This window comes from Pseudophryne corroboree, chromosome 5, assembly GCF_028390025.1.
Source record: "Pseudophryne corroboree isolate aPseCor3 chromosome 5, aPseCor3.hap2, whole genome shotgun sequence".
In the NCBI taxonomy this organism is placed as follows: Eukaryota; Metazoa; Chordata; class Amphibia; order Anura; family Myobatrachidae; genus Pseudophryne; species Pseudophryne corroboree.
Genome location: NC_086448.1, coordinates 689,378,028 through 689,396,809, shown reverse-complemented (window position 1 = coordinate 689,396,809; position 18,782 = coordinate 689,378,028). Strand labels below are relative to the sequence as shown.

General features: G+C 43.9%; 1 protein-coding gene across 1 annotated transcript in view; it reads left to right on the top strand.

The window, feature by feature from the left end:
* Positions 1-18,782, top strand: part of LOC134928271 (cytochrome P450 7B1) — a 369,002-nt gene that overhangs the window by 299,086 nt on the left and 51,134 nt on the right. The window contains exon 5 of the mRNA XM_063923794.1: positions 17,665-17,843. Within this exon, the coding sequence (XP_063779864.1) occupies positions 17,665-17,843 (179 nt within the window). The remainder of the gene's footprint in view (positions 1-17,664; positions 17,844-18,782) is intronic.

Sequence of the window (18,782 nt, the reverse complement as noted above, 5' to 3'; positions counted from 1 at the left end):
GACTGTTTCAGTTTTTTCTTCTTCAACCTTCTAAAATATGTGACTTAGGACCCGATTCAGATCTGATCGCTGTCGTGCGCAATCGCACAGCGGGCGATTATCAAATGACTGCACATGCGTATGCACCGCAATGCACAGGCTTGTTTCCAAACAGTGACAGGATGGTGCAAAAATTTTGATTGCACGGACGTTTGCAAGGTGATTGACAGGAAGCGGATGTTTGGGGGTAGTAACTGACCGTTTTCTGGGAGTGTCAGGAAAAACAGGCGTGCCCAAGCATTTTCGGGACGGGTGTGTGATGTCAGCTCCAGCCCCGAACAGCCAGTTTGTATCTCACTATAGGAGTAAGTCTTGGGCTACGCACAGACTGGAAAAATCATTTGATGGTGAGTGAGTAGTGAACAAATTTGCAGCTATCTGGCAGAATTTTCACACGGCGTACACATGCATTCGCACACTTGGACGGGGTCGGGTTTTCACTCTCCCTGGGCGGCGCCTATCTGCTCGCAGACCTCTGCAAATTTGCAGCACAGCGATCAGGTCTGAATTAAGCCCTTAATTGTGTCAACAAATGGTGTAACAAAGAGCAAAAAAAGTGAAATATAGTTTACACTGTGTTTATCTGGTATAGGAGGAGTGGTATGTAATGCTCACCAATTGCCTGATGGAGTCAGGCATTCGGTAATGTCACACCCTTACCCGATAGTAGTTGAGTGGCAACGATGTGTTGCTTTTTAGTGCAATGTAATCCTTCTTCCCGGTGCTCAGAAATGTTTAAAACATACAACATTATGTCTACAGTGTTTTACAGATGGCAATCCGTTATCAACTTCTTTGTATTTCTCTTATGTCCTAGAGGATACTGGGGTCCATTTAGTACCATGGGGTGGTCTTCTGTATGCCGGCGGCCGGGCTCCCGGCGCTCAGTATACCGGCGCCGGGAGCCCGACAGCCGGCATACCGACACTTATTTTCCCTCGTGGGGTCCACGACCCCCATAGAGGACGAATAAAATAGTGTGGCGCGCGCGTAGCACGCCACCGTGCCCGTAGCGCGGCGAGCGCAGCGAGCCCGCAAGGGGCTCATTTGCGCTCGCCACGCTTTCGGTAAGCCGGCGGTTGGGCTCCCGGCGCCGGTATGCTGGTCGCCGGGAGCCCGACCGCCGGCCAGCCGTAGTGAACCCAGTGCCATGGGGTATATACGGGTACACTAGGAGCCATGGGCACTTTAAGAATTTGATAGTGTGGGCTGCCTCCTGCCTCTATGCCCCTCCTACCAGACTCTGTTTAGAAAATGTGCCCGGAGGAGCCGGTCACGCTGAAGGAAGCTACTGAAGAGTTTTCTGCATTTATTTTCTATGTTTGTTATTTTCAGGCAGGGCTGGTTGGCACCAGTCTCCCTGCTTCGTGGGACTTAGGGGGGGGGGGAATAACCCAACCTCTTGAAGGGTTAATGGTCCTGTTCACACTGAGCTCTTGAGGAAACTATTCACAAGCCCCACCGCGGCGAGCGTACATTCCCGCAGCATGCCGCCACCACTAACAGAGCCAGAAGAATGAAGAGTGGCTAGTACTGAGCCGGCATCCCAGTTAGTGGGGGCCATTATGGTGGCACAAGGGTACGGAGACGTACGGCTTCTAAACGGGGCGGAATGCGTCTGCAGACACAGTACACAACTGCATCTCAGTACACTGTACACAGTACCCAGACTGGCAACGCAGCCTTAAAACGGTTTCTCTCCATTTTAAGCACCAGATTCTTCAGCCAGTATAAAAAAAGCGGGAAGACCGTGTGCCATTGAAGGGGCGGGGCTTCACTATGAGAGGATCCAGCAGCTCACCAGCGCCATTTTCCTTCTGCAGTGGACACACGCTGACAGGACAGGAACACGTAGCTCCTCCGGTGTCACTCCAGATTACTTCAGCGGTACCAGGGGGTCATAGCAGTGGGGGAGCGACTATTAGTGTACTAAGTCCCCTATCAGGGTACTTAGTCTGTGACCCGGCTAAGCTTGGCATTAGCAATAAGGGCGTGGTGGGGGCTGGCTCCAAACAACTCTGTGTCTCCCTGAAGGGCTCTTTGTGGGTTAATTGTGCTTAACCTTTTCCTGTGTGTGTGTGCTGTCACATTTGCATTATGTCAGGCAAAGAGCGTGTTTCTTGTACAGCGGAGTGTTCCTCTTTACCAGGGGGCTCACTACTGGGTACTCAGGGTTCACAAGCTAGCGGGGCTGTACCGAAGTGGGTTAATTCCCTCAAAGGAATGATTTCCACTCTTTCTACAAAGCTAGCCCGCAATGAGAAAGCGACATAATACTTAAAACAGACTTTGGATGAGTTTATGAACAGAGACTCAGTCCCCAAAAAAGCTTCTCAGTCCCCTCCCATTTGTCCGCAAAAGATCTCTGGCCCATATCCTGCAATCTGACTCTGGCACTGATGGGTCAGACTTGGAGGAGGGTGAGGTAGACTTGAGTGGGGGGGAGATGTGGCTCTGTCACAGGGAATAGAGGCTCTTATAGAGGCTATCAGAGATGTTCTGCATATTCCTGATAAGGTGTGAGAGGAGAGTGAGGAATCTTATTTTAATGTAAAGAAGTCCTCAGTTACTTTTCCTGTGTCAAAGGATTACCCTGTTTGAAGAACCGTGGGTTAATCCTGATAAATTTCAGATCCCTAAAAGGTTGCTCTCATCTTTTCCTTTTCCTCTGGAGGATTGGAAAAAATGGGAAAATCCACCGATAGTGGATGCATCAGTCTCTAGGCTGTCACGTAAAATTGTATTGCCTGTTCCTGGTGCAGCCTCCCTAAAAGACACGGCTGATCATAAAATGGAGACTACACTCAAATCATTGTACACAGCTGCTGGGGTGGCCCAAAGACCCACTTTTACATGTGCGTGGATCACTAAAGCCATTGCGAAATGGTCAGGTAACCTAATTGATGGGTTAGATTCCTTATCTAGGGGGGATGTTGTCTTACTCCTGCAGCATATACAGGACTCTGTGAAGTTTATGGTGGAAGCCATAAATGAAAGAGGTGTGCTTAACGCACGTACCACCGCTATGGCAGTGTCGGCACGCAGGGGCTTGCGGTTACGCCAGTGAACTGCTGACGCGGACTCCAGGAAAGGCGTGGAAGGCCTACCATTCACAGGAGAGGCCTTGTTTGGAGATGAACTAGACAAATGGATCTCCACAGCTACTGTGGGTAAGTCTACATATCTTCCTTCAGCAGCCCCCCAACTAAAAAGACTTATTCAGTTTCTAAGTTACAGTCCTTTCGGATGGCCAAGTTCAAGGGCAAATCCAAAGGTGCTTCTACGTCCTCCAGCAGTGCAAGAGGTAAACCACGCAAACCAGCAACTGCAGGTGCTCAGGAATAGAGCTCAGGCTCTGCTTCCTCAAAGACTTCAGCATGACAGTGGACGCAATGCCTGGAAGGCTGTCAGATGGGGGAACCTATCTACAATTCTTTATTCAGATCTGGTCAAATTCGTGCCAGGATCCCTGGGTCATAGATCTTATTTTCCAGGGCTACAGACTGGAGTTTCAAGAGCTCCCACCTCACAGATTCTTCAAATCAGGCTTGCCAGTTTCACAAGAGGCAAGTATGACTTTACAGCATGCCATCCAAACACTGGTACAGACTCAGGTCATTGTTCCAGTTCCACCTCGTCTACTAAACAAGGGGTACTATTCCAGCTTGTTCGTTGTACCGAAGCTGGACAGTTCGGTAAGACCGATTCTGAACCTCAAGTCTTTGAACCCGTACTGACGAGTGTTCAAATTCAAGATGGAGTCTCTGAGAGCGGTGATCTCAGGTCTGGAGGAGGGGGAATTCCTAGTGTCTATGGATATCAAGGAAGCGTACCTTCATATTCCAATCTGGCCGCCTCATCAGGCTTATCTACGGTTTGCACTGCAGGACTGTCACTACCAGTTCCAAGCCCTGCCATTTGGTCTCTCCATGGCACCGAGGGTGTTCACCAAGGTGATGGCAGAGATGATGTTTCTACTCCGCAAACAGGGAGTTAACATAATTCCGTACCTGGACGGTCTCCTGATAAAAGCGCCGTCCAGGGAGAGATTACTGTACAGCATTGCTCTCTCAACCAAACTCCTCCATGATTACGGGTGGATTCTGAACCTTCCAAAATCTCACCTAGAGCCAACACGGAGTCACAAAAGGTGTTTCTTCCGTTGGAAAAGGCATTGGAAATCCAGTCGATGGTTCGGGATGTCCTGAAGCCAACCCGGGTGTCGGTGCATCTGTGCATTTGCCTTCTGGGGAAAATGGTGGCCTCTTACGAGGCTCTTCAATACGGAAGGTTTCACGCAAGACCCTTCCAGCTTGATCTGTTGGACAAATGGTCCGGATCGCATCTTCACATGCACCAGAGGATCAGTCTGTCGCCAAAGGCCACGATCTCCGTTTTGTGGTGGCTACAATCTTCTCACCTCATCGCAGGACGGAGGTTTGGAATTCAGAACTGGATTCTGTTAACCACAGACACAAGCCTCAGAGGTTGGGAAGCAGTCACTCAGGGGGTGCAGTTTCAGGGAAGATGGTCAAGTCAGGAAGTCAGCCTTCCGATCAACATTCTGGAACTCAGGGCCATATACAATGCCCTTCTGTAGGCCTCACATCTTCTTCAAGATCGGGCAATTCAGGTCCAGTCGGACAATGTGACGTCAGTAACGTACATAAACCGACAGGGTGGAACGAAAAGAAGAGCAGCAATGTCAGAGGCGTCAAGAATTCTCCACTGGGCAGAAAGAAATGCTGTGACGTTGTCAGTGATCTTCATTCTGGGAGTAGACAACTGGGAAGCTGACTAACCTCAGCAGACACGACCTGCACCCGGGGGAGTGGGGCCTTCACCTGGAAGTGTTTAGGTGCTTGACAAGTCGATGGTTATATCCAAAGATCGACATGATGGCCTCGTCTGAACAAGAAGCTCAGGCGGTATTGTTTCAGGTCAAGAGACCCACAGGTGGTGGTGATAGATGCCCTCACGACCCCATGGGTCTATCAGATGGTGTATGTGTTTACTCCGATTCTTCTGATCCCAAGAATTCTAAAACAAAAAGGGAAAAGGTTCAAGCAATACTCATTGCTCCGGACTGGCCAAGAAAGGCCTGGCACGCGGACCTTCTGGATATGCTCCTCGAAGATCCATGGCTTCTACCTCTTTGCGAGGATCTTCTGCAACAGGGCCCATTAATCTATCAGGACTTACCACAGCTACGTTTGATGGCATGGAAGTTGAACGGCTGATTCTAGCCAGGAGAGGGATCTCTAACAAGGTTATCCCGACTATGATCCAAGCCAGGAAGGGGGTAACGTCTAAGCATTACCATCGTATTTGGAAGAAATATGTCTCTTGGTGTGAGAGCAGAAATTATTCCTGCTTTTTCTGCAGGCAGGCGTGGATGTGGGCCTGCGCCTGGGCTCCATGAAAGTCCAGATTTCGGCCATGTCCATTTTCTTTCAGAAACAATTGGCTTCTCTCCCTGAGGTCCAGATGTTCTTGAAACCTCCCTTTATGCTTCCCACAGCACCTTGGGATCTCAATGTGGTGCTGCAGTTCCTCCAATCGGACTGGTCTGAACCGTTACAGGAGGTGGATGTAAAATATCTTACATGGAAGACCATCACACTGTTGGCCTTGGCTTCAGCAAGACGTGTGTCAGAACTTGGAGCTTTGTCTCACAAAAGTCCCTATTTAATTTTCCATGAGAGCTGAACTCAGAACTAGTCAGCAATTTCTTCCTAAAGTGTTGTCTGCATTTTACATCAACCAACCTATTGTGGTTCCGGTTGTCACCGACACCTCTGCTAATTCAAAGTCTTTGGATGTTGTGAGAGCTTTGAAGGTGTATGTGAAACGAACAGCATGTCAGAGAAAGATGGACTCGCTGTTTGTTCTTTATGATCCCAAGAAGATTGGGTGTCCTGCTTCAAAGCAGACAATTGCACGCTGGATCAGACTTACTATCCAACATGCTTATTCCACGGCAAGTTTGCCATGTACAAAATCTCTACAGGCCCACTCTAGGACGTGGGTTCTTCCTGGGCAGCTGCCCAGGGTGTCTCGGCTTTAGAGCTCTGCCGAGCAGCTACTTAGTCAGGTTCGAACATGTTTGCTAAATTCTACAAGTTTGATACATTGGCCTTTGAGGACCTTCAGTTTGGTCAATCCGTTCTGCAGGAACCTCAGCACTCTCCCACCCGGTTTGGGAGCTTTGGTACATCCCCATGCTACTAAATGGACCCCAGTAACCTCTAGGACATAAGAGAAAATAGGATTTTAATTACCTGCCAGTAAATCCTTTTCTCATAGTCCGTAGAGGATAATGGGCGCCCGCCCAGTGCTTCGTTCTTCCTGCACTGTTACTTGGTTAAGTAATGTTGGTTCAGCCATTGCTGTTCCTCTTTCAAATTTGGTTAGCTTGGCTTTCCACTTGTTATGTGTGCTGGTTCGGAATCTCACCACTATCCTTATCTATCCTTCTCTCAAAGTATGTCCGTCTCCTAGGGCACAGTTTCCTAGACTGAGTCTAATAGGAGGGGCATAGAGGGAGGAGCCAGCCACACTATCAAATGCTTAAAGTGCCAATGGTTCCTAGTGGACCCGTCTATATCCCATGGTACTAAATTGGACCCCAGTTCCTCAACGGACTACGAGAATAGGATTTACCAGTAGGTAATTGAAATCCTATTATCGTTATCCCCCCTTCCATGATTGGACAATCATTTGTAGTCTTGAGGTCTATCGGTTCCTTATAACTTGGATAATAATAAATTATTTATTAGAGATGTGCGGCGGGCACTTTTCGTGTTTTGTGTTTTGGTTCTAATTCCCCACTTGTGTTTTGGTTTTGGATTGGTTTTGCCAAAACCACCCTTTCGTGTTTTGGTTTTGGATCTGGGTGATTTTTTAAAAAACATAAAAATGGCTAAAATCACAGAATTTGGGGGTAATTTTGATCCTCCGGAATTATTAACCTCAATAACATTAATTTCCACTCATTTCCAGTCTATTCTGAACACCTCACACCTCACAAAATTGTTTTTAGGCCAAAAGGTTGCACCGAGGTGGCTGTATGAGTAAGCTAAGCGACACAAGTGAGCGGCACAAACACCTGGCCCATCTAGGAGTGGCACTGCAGTTGCAGAAAGGATGGCACTTAAAAAAACTAGGCCCCAAACAGCACATCATGCAAAGAAGAAAAAGAGGTGCAATGAGGTTGCTTTATGACTAAGCTAAGCAACACAAGTGTGCGGCACAAACACCTGGCCCATCTAGCAGTGGCAATGCAGTGGCAGACAGGATGGCAGATATAAAAAAGGCCCCAAACAGTACATCATGCAAAGATGTAAAAGAGGTGCAATGAGGTAGCTGAATGACTAAGCTAAGCGACACAAACAATTGGCCCATCTAGGAGTGGCATTGCCGTGTCAGACAGGATTGCACTTAAAAAAAAAAAAAAAAATAGTACCCAAACAGCACATCATGCCAAGAAGTAAAACAGGGCAATAAGGTAGCTGTATGACTAAGCTCAGCGACCCAAGTGTGCCGCACAAACACCTGGCCTATCTAGGGTTGGCACTGCAGTCCCACTGCACTAATGGCGGATACCGGACGCACGTCTAACACCAGCATAGTTGTTATGGCCTCAGGAATCCGCTTTGTAACAGGGTATATATATATACGGCAGTATCACTGGAATTATGTGGCAGTACCACTGGACATATATACGGCAGGATCACTGGACTTATACGCCAGTACCACTGAACATATATGGCAATATCACTGGACTGGATTTATACGCCAGTACCACTGGAATTATATGGCAGGATCACTGGAATTATACGGCAGGATCACTGGACTTCTATGCCAGGATCACTGGAATTATACGGCAGGATCACTGGATTTATACGGCAGTACCGCTGGACATATACGGCAGTATCAATGGACATATACGTCAGTATCACTAAACATATACCGCAGTATCACTGGACTGGATTTATACGCCAGTACCACTGGAATTAGATGGCAGGATCACTGGAATTATATGGCAGGATCACTGGAATTATACGGCAGGATCACTGGAATTATACGGCAGGATCACTGGATTTATACACCAGTACCACTGGAATTATACGGCAAAATCACTGGAATTATAAGACAGGATCACTGGATTTATACGGCAGGATCACTGGACATATATGGCAGTATCAATGGACATATACGGCAGTATCACTGGACTTATACAACAGTACCACTGGAATTATAAGGCAGGATCACTGGAATTATACGGCAGGATCACTGGATTTATACAACAGTACTGCTGGACATATGCGGCAGGATCAATGGACATATATGGCAGTATTAATGGGCATATACGGCAGTATCACTAGACATATACGGCAGTACCACTGGACATATACAGCAACACATGGACACCACCACTGGACTGATGCAGGACAACACAGCACCACTGCAATGGACTGGACTTATACAGCAGCACTGGACATATGGCAGCAGAGAACACCACCACTGTGACTGGACTGATGCAGCACAACAGAGCACCACTGGACTGGACTTATACAGCAGCACTGGACATATGGCAGCAGAGGACATAACCACTGTGACTGGACTGATGCAGCACAAGACACTACCACTGAACTGATGCAGGACACTGAGGATGGAGACATGTCCTCTCTCTACACTCTCCAATGCCGGAGTGAAAATGGCGACGACGTGCGGCTCCTTATATGGAATCCAAACCCTGCGAGAATCCGACAGCGGGATGATGACATTTTACCTCGTTCTGGTTTCCGAGTCAGGCGGGAAAACCAGAGCCTGACTCGGATCCGGGCTCGGGCAGTGAAGTCCGGTAGGGTTCGGTTCTCAGGGAACTGAACCCGCTCATCTCTATTATTTATATGACTAAATCCAGGTCTGGAATGCTATATACTAGGTAATTTAGGATAAAACATCCAAATATGACCAATAAAACTTAGATACTGATTATGTCATACAAAAATGAAAATGTTGTTATTGCTAAAACCAAATTATATATAAAAAAAATGTAACCACTAATTACTGGAGCAATCCAGTATAAATAAATAGTCATTTAAAACAAATAAGGAGCATAAAAAGAAAAATAGTGATAATAAAAATGGACATAAAAGTGAAGGAACAGTTAAGTAACCTCAATATGTCCCAGTGCGTTCCTCTGAACCAGTCAGCTTCGTCAGGCAGGTTGCCTGCAGAGATAACAACAACTGTACCTCGCTTGCCAGGATAGTTCCATCATTAGATATTTTGTATCATAAAAATATGCGGCGGGATGTAATGGAGTCATCCGATCGGTGGGGGTGAGGGACGGCAGACGATCTCAGACTTTTGTTTAAATTGTCAATCACTTACAAGGCAAAACCATGGCATGTAAGTGATTGCCCTTTTAAAAAAAAAGTTTGATATCTGCCATCATCGCAAACATTCGGCAATCCCGGACTCCATTACAGCGGCCCTTGGTGGTTTTCTTTTTTATATTGGTAACTGCCTTGGTGTATTCCCATCATTTTGGTTGCCGGATGTAATTCCCTGTATTTGTTCTTGATAAAAGGTATATATGCATACTCACTGTTTTATTATAACGCACCAGTTAGACCACAATTATAACAAACATTATTAATGATCCATTTGCCAAATATAGAGTATAGTGAAAGTAATTTGGCTTTTTAAGAACTTCACAATTGGTTATAGAAATATAGAGCCTCCACTTTGCCGTAAATTTTTTATATCGATTTACTTTGGACACTGAAGTGGCAGGAAACATTAAACCTGTATCTGCTCCTTTGGTAACACACAGAATACAAACCTAATGCAGTGTGCTGAATTTGAAAGTGCTAAGCTTGCATTCTGCAGAAGAGGAGTGACTGGTAACTTATTCCTAATAGGCGTGTAGGGGAGTTTCTGATCCACTTTCTCCTGCACTAATATTTTTTATTCAAGGTAACTGGGGTATGTCTTACATATGCAGTGCTATTAGAGCCAAATAATACAGCATCTAATAGTGTTAGCACACAGAGAAGACCCAATTTATTTGAAATAAAGAACTGACCGTTCTCCTGCATGAGACTTTGCTGAAATTATCTGAAAGTTGCACCCAACCACCTGTGATCTTGACCCTGCCTCAACCAAGCAAGTGTTTTTCCTGAACCACTACAAAAAGCAATTGTTAGACCATGTCTTAAAAACAATTTAGATATCGAATGCATAACCAACTACAGAGCAGTACTAAACCTTCCTTTTCTAGGAAAGGCTATTGAGAAAGTGGTTGCAATTCAGCTAGAAACCTGTCTATCAACCCGTGTTATTTATGATCCATTCCAGTCACTGAAACAGCCCTGATATGTGTACTTAATGATCTTCTGATGGCAAGATTCTTAATGATCTTCTGATGGCAAGATTCTTAATGACCTTCTGATGGCAAGACACTGATTCTCAAATAATCCTTCTAGATCCCTCTGCACCATCTGATATTGTGGAACATGGGATTTTAATTGAGCATCTGACAAATTTCTGTGGACTGGATAGCATAGTCCTTAGCTGATTCAAACCATTTCTCACTGGCAGGTCACAGAGAGTTTTCTTCTGGAGTATATTTATCGTCATCAGTACCACTGCCATGTGGTTTCCCACAGGGTTCTGTACTCTATCCCATGCTTTGCAGTATACATGCCACCACTGAGTAAAATAATCAGATGTCATGGCCTGGTTCTACCACTGCTATGCAGATGATACACAACTGTACCTGTCCTTTACACCAGGTACCGACGAAACCGGTTGTCTAGCTGAGATCCAGGAGTAGATGAGTACCAGTTGGCTGTGACTGAACTCTGATAAAACAGAGGTCCTTACGATAGGTCACTGGACAAGACTGCAGTATAGCCAACCAACAGGACTTGCGCTTGGGAGTACAGAATTACAAAAATGATGTTTGACACTTAAACATCATGGATCGGCCACAATCAAATCCTCATTCTTTATTTTGAGGAACATAGCCAGAATCAAACACCTAATTCCCTCAGAAGATCTACCTAAAGTCATACATGCATTTGTATCATCATGCCTAGACTGCAGTTATGCCCTTTACCTTGGTCTCCCAGCAAACGAACTGCATTGCTTACAAACGGTACAAAATGCAGCTGTTGGGCTATTCACCAACCAGCTTCGTTCCAGCCACATAACACCCATTCTCTCCACTAGCTGCCTGTAACATGGCAAATTATTTTCAAGATTGGCTTTGTGACTTTCAGAGCCCTACATGACCAGGGCCCAAGGTACTTGAAGCAGCTTCTGATTGTGTACTGTCCCATTGATTACTGCGATTTGTAGATGAAGGACTATTAGCAGTACCTACAATCTCCTGTAATTCATGTGGCGGTTGAGCATTCAGCTTTGCTGAAAAGGCAAATATAAACCACTTTGAAGTCCTATTAGGAGAAAGGTGCCATATAAATAACATTTTTTATTATTATTATTAATATCTTTAAATAAAATGCTTCAGTAAAATAAACGAATAAGCAAATTGCTAGGCATCTGATACGTGGCAAATACATGAAAATGAGTATGGTCAATGAGCTATAATTAGATATTGTCACCAAGATATTAATACAAACATCTAGAAGAGGTTTCGGTTGCTGCTGCTGTTTTTAGTAGCTATGGAATACAGGGGACTATTCAGAGATGGACGCAGCTGCGTTCACATGCAGCGGCCATGTCCATCAGGTCTGCGCTCGTGCGACCTGTCACCATGCGATTACATCACAGAAGGATGCAATCGCATAGTGATTGACAGCCGCGAACGTCAGGGGGCAGGCTACACAGCGTTTAGTAGGTGTGGTCCAGACAGCGCAGGCATTTCTGAACCATTTTCAGGGCGGCTGTATGATGTAACATGCAGCCACTCTGAGAAAAAAAATGGCGCTGACCTGCCTGCCAGCGAGGCCAGGCTGCGCGGGCAGGGGTCGTCCTAAAATCAGTCAATTTAATTGTGACCGCATCGCGGGGCAGCACAACACACATGCTGGGCGGCCTTGCCCTGTGCTGGGCAGCCGCCAGCATGTGAGTAGGTGGACGCAGATCTTGCTGCGTAAGCAAGATCTACATCCATCTCTGAATAACCCCCTCAATGGTCAGATCTCGCCACTACAAACCTCTATAGACACACCCCCTCTCTGAGTTGTACTGTTTATTTTATAAAGCTCTAAATGAATGCATATAGTACCGTCCTAATTAATGAGATTGTTCTCTTACAACTGTGTTTTCATGATTGTAGAGAACCGTATTTCTTGCAGTTTACTCAGAATGATTAATTTTATAAGTGAGTCAGTAGGGTATGACACATTGTAGCAGTAAACACCATGGCCAGGATGTAATGAAGTCAGTTTGGTGGCCATGCTGGATGCCGGCCAAAATTTGACGTTTTTTTAAAGGAGTAATCATGTACAAGGATAAACCATTGCCCCTTTAAAAAACATCAGAGTTTGGCCAACATCCCATACGGCTGCCAAACTCGGACTTCATTACATCCCACCCCATATCTGGGTGTTTTTTTGGGGTTTTTTTTTTTGGGGGGGGGTTCAGATTGTACCACAGAATCTCAAAATATTGGTTAAAGGAAGAAATATAGTGACCAATGTTTTTTTATTTATATATTTTTTAGAAATAATAGTTTGCTTTTTTTTATTAATTGCGTCATTTGAGCAATGTACAAATGGTAACAATATACATTATACATATGTGTCCTTTTTTACTGTTTCATCAATTATGCCAAATAGTCTCTGTTGCCATGCCACATCATGTGTGACTCAGCCGCGCCGGGCATCTTTCCCGCTGGACATGTGTGTATTGTTTGCATGATTCAAACAACTACAAGTGACAAAACTGCATTGCTAGCACATACAGTACATTTGTGCATCTGTGTGCAATGGAGTCTGGGCCTGTGTAAAAAGGTCTCTATTCCAGCAGCCACGGCTTTTCCTCACGCCAAGTTCCATTGTGCTTAGTCTGCGACTTTGTATTTGTGTAAAACCCAATTCATGTGCGGTTTAAGTCACAGCCCAGCATCTCTAGTACACTATGAGTGTTTTTTTATGCGTCTGTGGACTAGGACACAAAATTTAAAGAAAAATATGGATGGAGTAAGATACAGAAGTTTAGAGAGCACAGTTTTAGAGACATTCCTAATGCCTATTCCAACTCTGCTTGAATTTTGCACCAGCTTGTAACTTGCACTATTTGACTATCTCTCTGTACGGGTTGGCTATGCATGACCGCCGCTGGGGATCCTGGCAACAGAATGCTAGTGGGGAAGGGGGGGGGGAGCGAGCGCAGCAATCCTCTTGCGTGCTCGGTGGCGAGCTGCGTTCACCACAGGTTCTATTCCAACTCTATGGTGTCGTGGACACCCATGAGTGGGAATAGGCCCTGCTAGTCGGCATGCCGACTGACGGGATTTAGAGGGTGGCGGGATGTAGCTGTTGGTCAGGAAACTGCTGGTCACATAACTACATCCCCTCTGTACTATACTTGCGACTGGTTTTGTGCCCCCATATTTCTATTTGGCAGCTAAACTAATTACTTCAAAAATATTAGTCTAAGCAACTGCCTGACTTGAGCTTCCAGTTCTACTTGTTAAAAAAATAAAAAAAAGTAAATAAAATGCAAAAACAAATATGTTTTCTATGCCCCGCACGTGTACGGCTACCATCCTTGTTAAGTAAACTTCTTATTTGATCGACACATAATTAAAGAGTTGACCACTGAAGTGTGTTTGTTTACACTGATAACCTACAATTTATAGGAAAATAATTTGCAGCCATTTTTATTCTACTCTCTCACAATTAAAGATGGTAACCGCTTCTTTGCAGCTTCAATACTGTGTTCCAAAGTGCTTTTTTTGTTTCATCCTATACATCAAAGTGTTACCACTGCTATTACTGAAAATAACCCACAGCGACAGTGGAAAATTTCCCATTAGGCACGTGAGGCACATGTTTGGGGGCGGCACTTGTATTCTTGTGTTGTTACCGCCAGCCCAAAAAGTACCGTAACTGCAAACTATTTCCACTGTACTGTACCATATACCATCTTGAATGGTAGGACATGCACACACTGCCCCTGTAAGCTGTCCACCTTCTTGAATATGTAATTATGTACACATAATTAAAAATACAAAAAAATTCATAGTTAGTGGCTTTTTCTTTATTATTCTATGAAATTGGCTATCATCAAATGAGGGCTTATAACCAAACAATAAAAATGCAGGGGTCGGCCGTCACAGTTATGCCTAGGTGCGCTCTCACCCCTAAACCCTGTCCTGCCCAACGATGGTAAGTAATGGGCATCGAATTGGCATGCCAGCTCACTAATGCAGGCACCTGCAAAGGCTAGTCCAGTGATAAGTCATTATTTTATATTTTTATTCCACAGTTGCAAGTAGATCTATAAAAAAAAAATCAGCCTTCTGTGCACAATTGGGGTTGGTTATTGTTTACTCACTGAAGCCTGACCACACTCCTCATTTGCCTAGTTATATGTAGTAAGATCACAAGAAAGGAGTACCACTGTTTGGTAGAACTGTTGGTCACATTATGACCATGTTGTATAGACGTTTTCGGCTGCATTCATTTTGGCTACGTTACAAATAACTGTGAATACATATGACTGCTTATATTAAAATAAATTACTAATTCTATCCTTTGTATAAACTTGAATAAAGTATTGTAATATATTTCTACAGCTGATCAGTTAAATATACACACCTTTTATATACCGCAGGTTGTCTGTGATTTTTTTTTTTTTTTTTAGATCCTAGTTAATTAAAATTAACTTGCAGACAAAAGCCAAATCTCTTAATGAAGCAAATGACCTTTTATTACCTGCAGTCCCTTGTTTTGATTGGGTGATTGACAGCTTGTTGTTTGGCTACTGTGTTGTATTTCAGCTGACAAGACTTTTCATTTTAACTCAATTTGCCTGCCTATCACAAGCTGGTGGCAGGCCAGACTCAAGTCACCCAGCTTTGCCTCAGCAGCTTGCTCTGTTTCTCATTAGTACGCATTTATTCAGTGGAAATAGGAAGACAAATGCTTGAAGGCATGTGAGCTAAGTATAGCAAATAGCGTTTTAAGGCTTACTATTTATAAGGACATTAAAACGTTTCCTTCGGAAAAAAAAAATAGTCTAGTCATTGGGACGGAAGCACTAGGAAGGAAGATAACAAACAAAAGCGTAAGTGTGACTATATCCAAACAACTACTATTTATGTAAAGGAAGAAAAAATGTACAATGAAAATCATGGATTTTCTCTTTATGTTCCGTAAAGGCACAAACATCAAATGTGTAAGAAAGGGGGAAGGGGGGGGGGGGGGGGGGGTTTGGTATGTGAGGGTCGTGTTCTTTTGCTGCCTGGTTATCCCTAGGTATTCTTTAAATTGCCTTGTTTGTTCAGCACTAGCACAGAAACAGATGTTGCTGTACTGTGCAGGATAATTTACTGTACCTCATGGTGCAGAATGGAAGCATCCCAAGCTACCCAGCTGGTCTGTTAGTAGCACTTGCTGGTGTCTGCTGAACTATGACAAGTGCAAAGAGAAGGCTGCAGGTTTATTGTATATTGTCTTACACTTGTGTATAGTATGCGGTGTGTGGTGATGTTGAGGGGGGTGGGTGAGAGTGGCTCTGTTTTTCATATTAGTTGACAGATCTATATAAGTCCCAGTATCTTTTGGTGATCATAATTTGACTCATTACTGTTGTCATCTAATAATTATCGGCATGATCGCTCTCAGCTACAGCCAAGCTCGTCTTCCCCACATAAATGATACTGGAAGGTAAAACAGATTTGTCATTTATGATCTGACTACTAAGCCACACGTTGTGCTCTAATATTGTGATTAACTTCTGCATAAGATATGCTTACCCAATTGTCATTTGTGATACCGCACTGGGCACAGGCTGCCTAGTTTGCTGGAAAAATGTCAGCCAATGTGATGTGACCGTATTACCCTAGATGTAAAACGTAAACCAGTTATTCTATAGCAGTACCTGGTTTCAATTATATATATATATATATACTATATAGATGTCTCATTTTTCTTTCCTTCTCACCCTCTCCCGATTCCTCGGGTAAATCGTGTTGCTACATATGTCAGCTACCATTTCTAAACATATACTCCAATTGCATTATCATCTTCATATTTTTAGGGCTGCAGACAGCAGAAAAGTGGAGGACCACTGATTTATACCGTGTAAAGTTTTTTGTAGCCAGAGCGCTGCCAGTTGAAATTTATCGTGTCAGGTGCCTTGTGGCTATACGCAATAAAGGCCCTAGTCTGGAACCAGAGCCATTCCCTGACTTCGTCACCAACAAGCCGATTTGACTCTGCCTGATTATAGTAACGAAGGCAGTCCAAAAGAATATGCACAGACTCACTGTACGTCACATTGAATCACAGCGCTGGCCACACAAAGCTGACCGCAGCCTCATTTCTTTAGACAAATGCACGCTTAAGGAAAAACCTCTTGCGAGAAAGCATCCAAGGCCACTTTATTTGCTATGCATGCTGCACTAGATTTAATTTTTCCTGAAAGAACGTTTGTTATTATCTTTTTCAGATGCATCATGTGTGCTGGGGATCTTCTGCCTCTGATAACTAACCTTTTGGTTAAGGAAGTGCAGAATGCTTAGTAAACATGTTGCTTTTATTTATTATTGCATTGTTATTGCATTTCGCTCTCTAGCTTTTTTTTTATAAAAATTACTTTATTTCCCTTTATTTCGTTTTAAAAGCCCATTATTAGAGGAGGTCAGGCCCCACTGTGGCCCCAATATAAGCTGGTGGAAGAACAGTCAGCTTTGATTACAAAAAGAGAGATGCAGATGTAGACAGCAGCTACATGCTGCTATGACTGCGATCAGAATGATTTATGCAAATTATTCATACTATTCCCATCGGGATTTCTCCTCAAACTGCCAGGATAAATTGCCGGAAATTACCCATAAAATCTGTCGCGCTAGGAGCAAAAGGTAAAGGCCGCTGGGAACGCAAGGACGTTCAACTTCTAGAGAATTCTGTAACGTGGGCTTTGTGTGTGTAAATACATATTTTCACTTTAGCAAATAGTAAAGCACAATTAAATTTTTTGTTTTGTTTTGTGCTAAATAGGTGAGCACCATGGGAGATGTAGTTTAGAACGTTCAGCAGTCCTGCTAAACCCAGGATTGCCCATTCCTTATCCAAATCAATATTATTATTTAGCATTGAAGATAATTTTTTACAATGTTAATGCTACTGTTTTTGTTCCGTAAATTGTGCAAGTAAAAAAAAAAATAGTTTTCCTGTTGGCTATAATTTCTTTCTATTTATTACTGTTAATAAAAAATTATTTAAGAACTTTGTGCGAGAATGACATGCAGAGATTAAGAAGCTCCGCTTCCCGAGTAGTGTTACTGCTATATCTTAATGCAGAAATTAGACTTGTGTTATTAAGCCCAGGAGGACCATCAAGTCAATGACAATTTATTCTCTTAGCAAATGATAATTGCATCATTGTCAGACTTTGCTTTTTTCCTTTCAGGTAGTGCCGTAAACGAGTCCCTGCGATTGTGCTCTGCATCTATGAACATCCGTGTGGTCCAAGTGGATTTCCTTCTGGAGCTGGAGGATGACCAGGCAGTGAGTCTGAGGAAAGGCGATTTTGTAGCCCTCTATCCTCCAGCTTTGCACAAAGACCCAGAGGTCTTCGAAAATCCTGAGGTAAATATTCAAATGGAGCTTGTCATCAGACTTCAGGCGTAATGCAGAGACCGCATCTTTTACAGCGCTTACATTTTCTAATGTTACTCCTTCTCCTGGAAATAATCGGCCTGCATTCAGTCAGTTTTTTTCAAGGCCCTGTAGGTGACAGGGCTTGTAGCTTGAAGTAAAGGAAAGACATAGTGATGAAACGGAATGCTGGTCCTTTTAGAAAAATGACAATTGCACATTGGATACCAAAAACTCCAGGCTAAATGTCTACTGTCTTTGTCACTGGATCATTTTATAGCAATGGAAATAATAGGTGGTGGCTTAAACTGTAAATAATGGCCCACATTTATGAAAGTGCCCTGAAAACATCCCAATATATTTCAAAATATAGTGTTGTTAGAAATATAGTTTACTTTTAAGTACATTTTCATGGAAATCACATCAAACAATACATTTTAGTCCTAATGATCTCTTTTTGTATCAAAAGAAAAAATACAAACTGAATAACCTGAACAAACACAATGATGGACAAAGCTTAATAAGAGAGTCCCATATGGGGCAGCATTACAGATGATTGTGTGGCAACAAACATGTATGTATCGTATCTATGCACACATAAAATAGTGTTTAGTCTGGTTATATGGGCAGAGAAAGTTAGAGTGTAGGAGGCAACATATGAATGTTGGTGTGACTGGTTGGGGTGCCACTAGCTGGGTGCGGCACAGCAGTCTCGCTACAGCAGAGCTTTATACAGTGGCTGCAGCTATCTGGGTAGACTCTATAGTGGGAGCATGAGTAGTTGGTAAGGACATTAACCACCTAGGAACATCCTCCCTTATACGTCACCAGAAGAGCATTCATCATAAGTCATTGTCAAGTTCAGAAACTTTGGGTATTAGTATAAGCAGTCCACTGACACCAAAATGATGTGGTTTGTTTGAATATTAT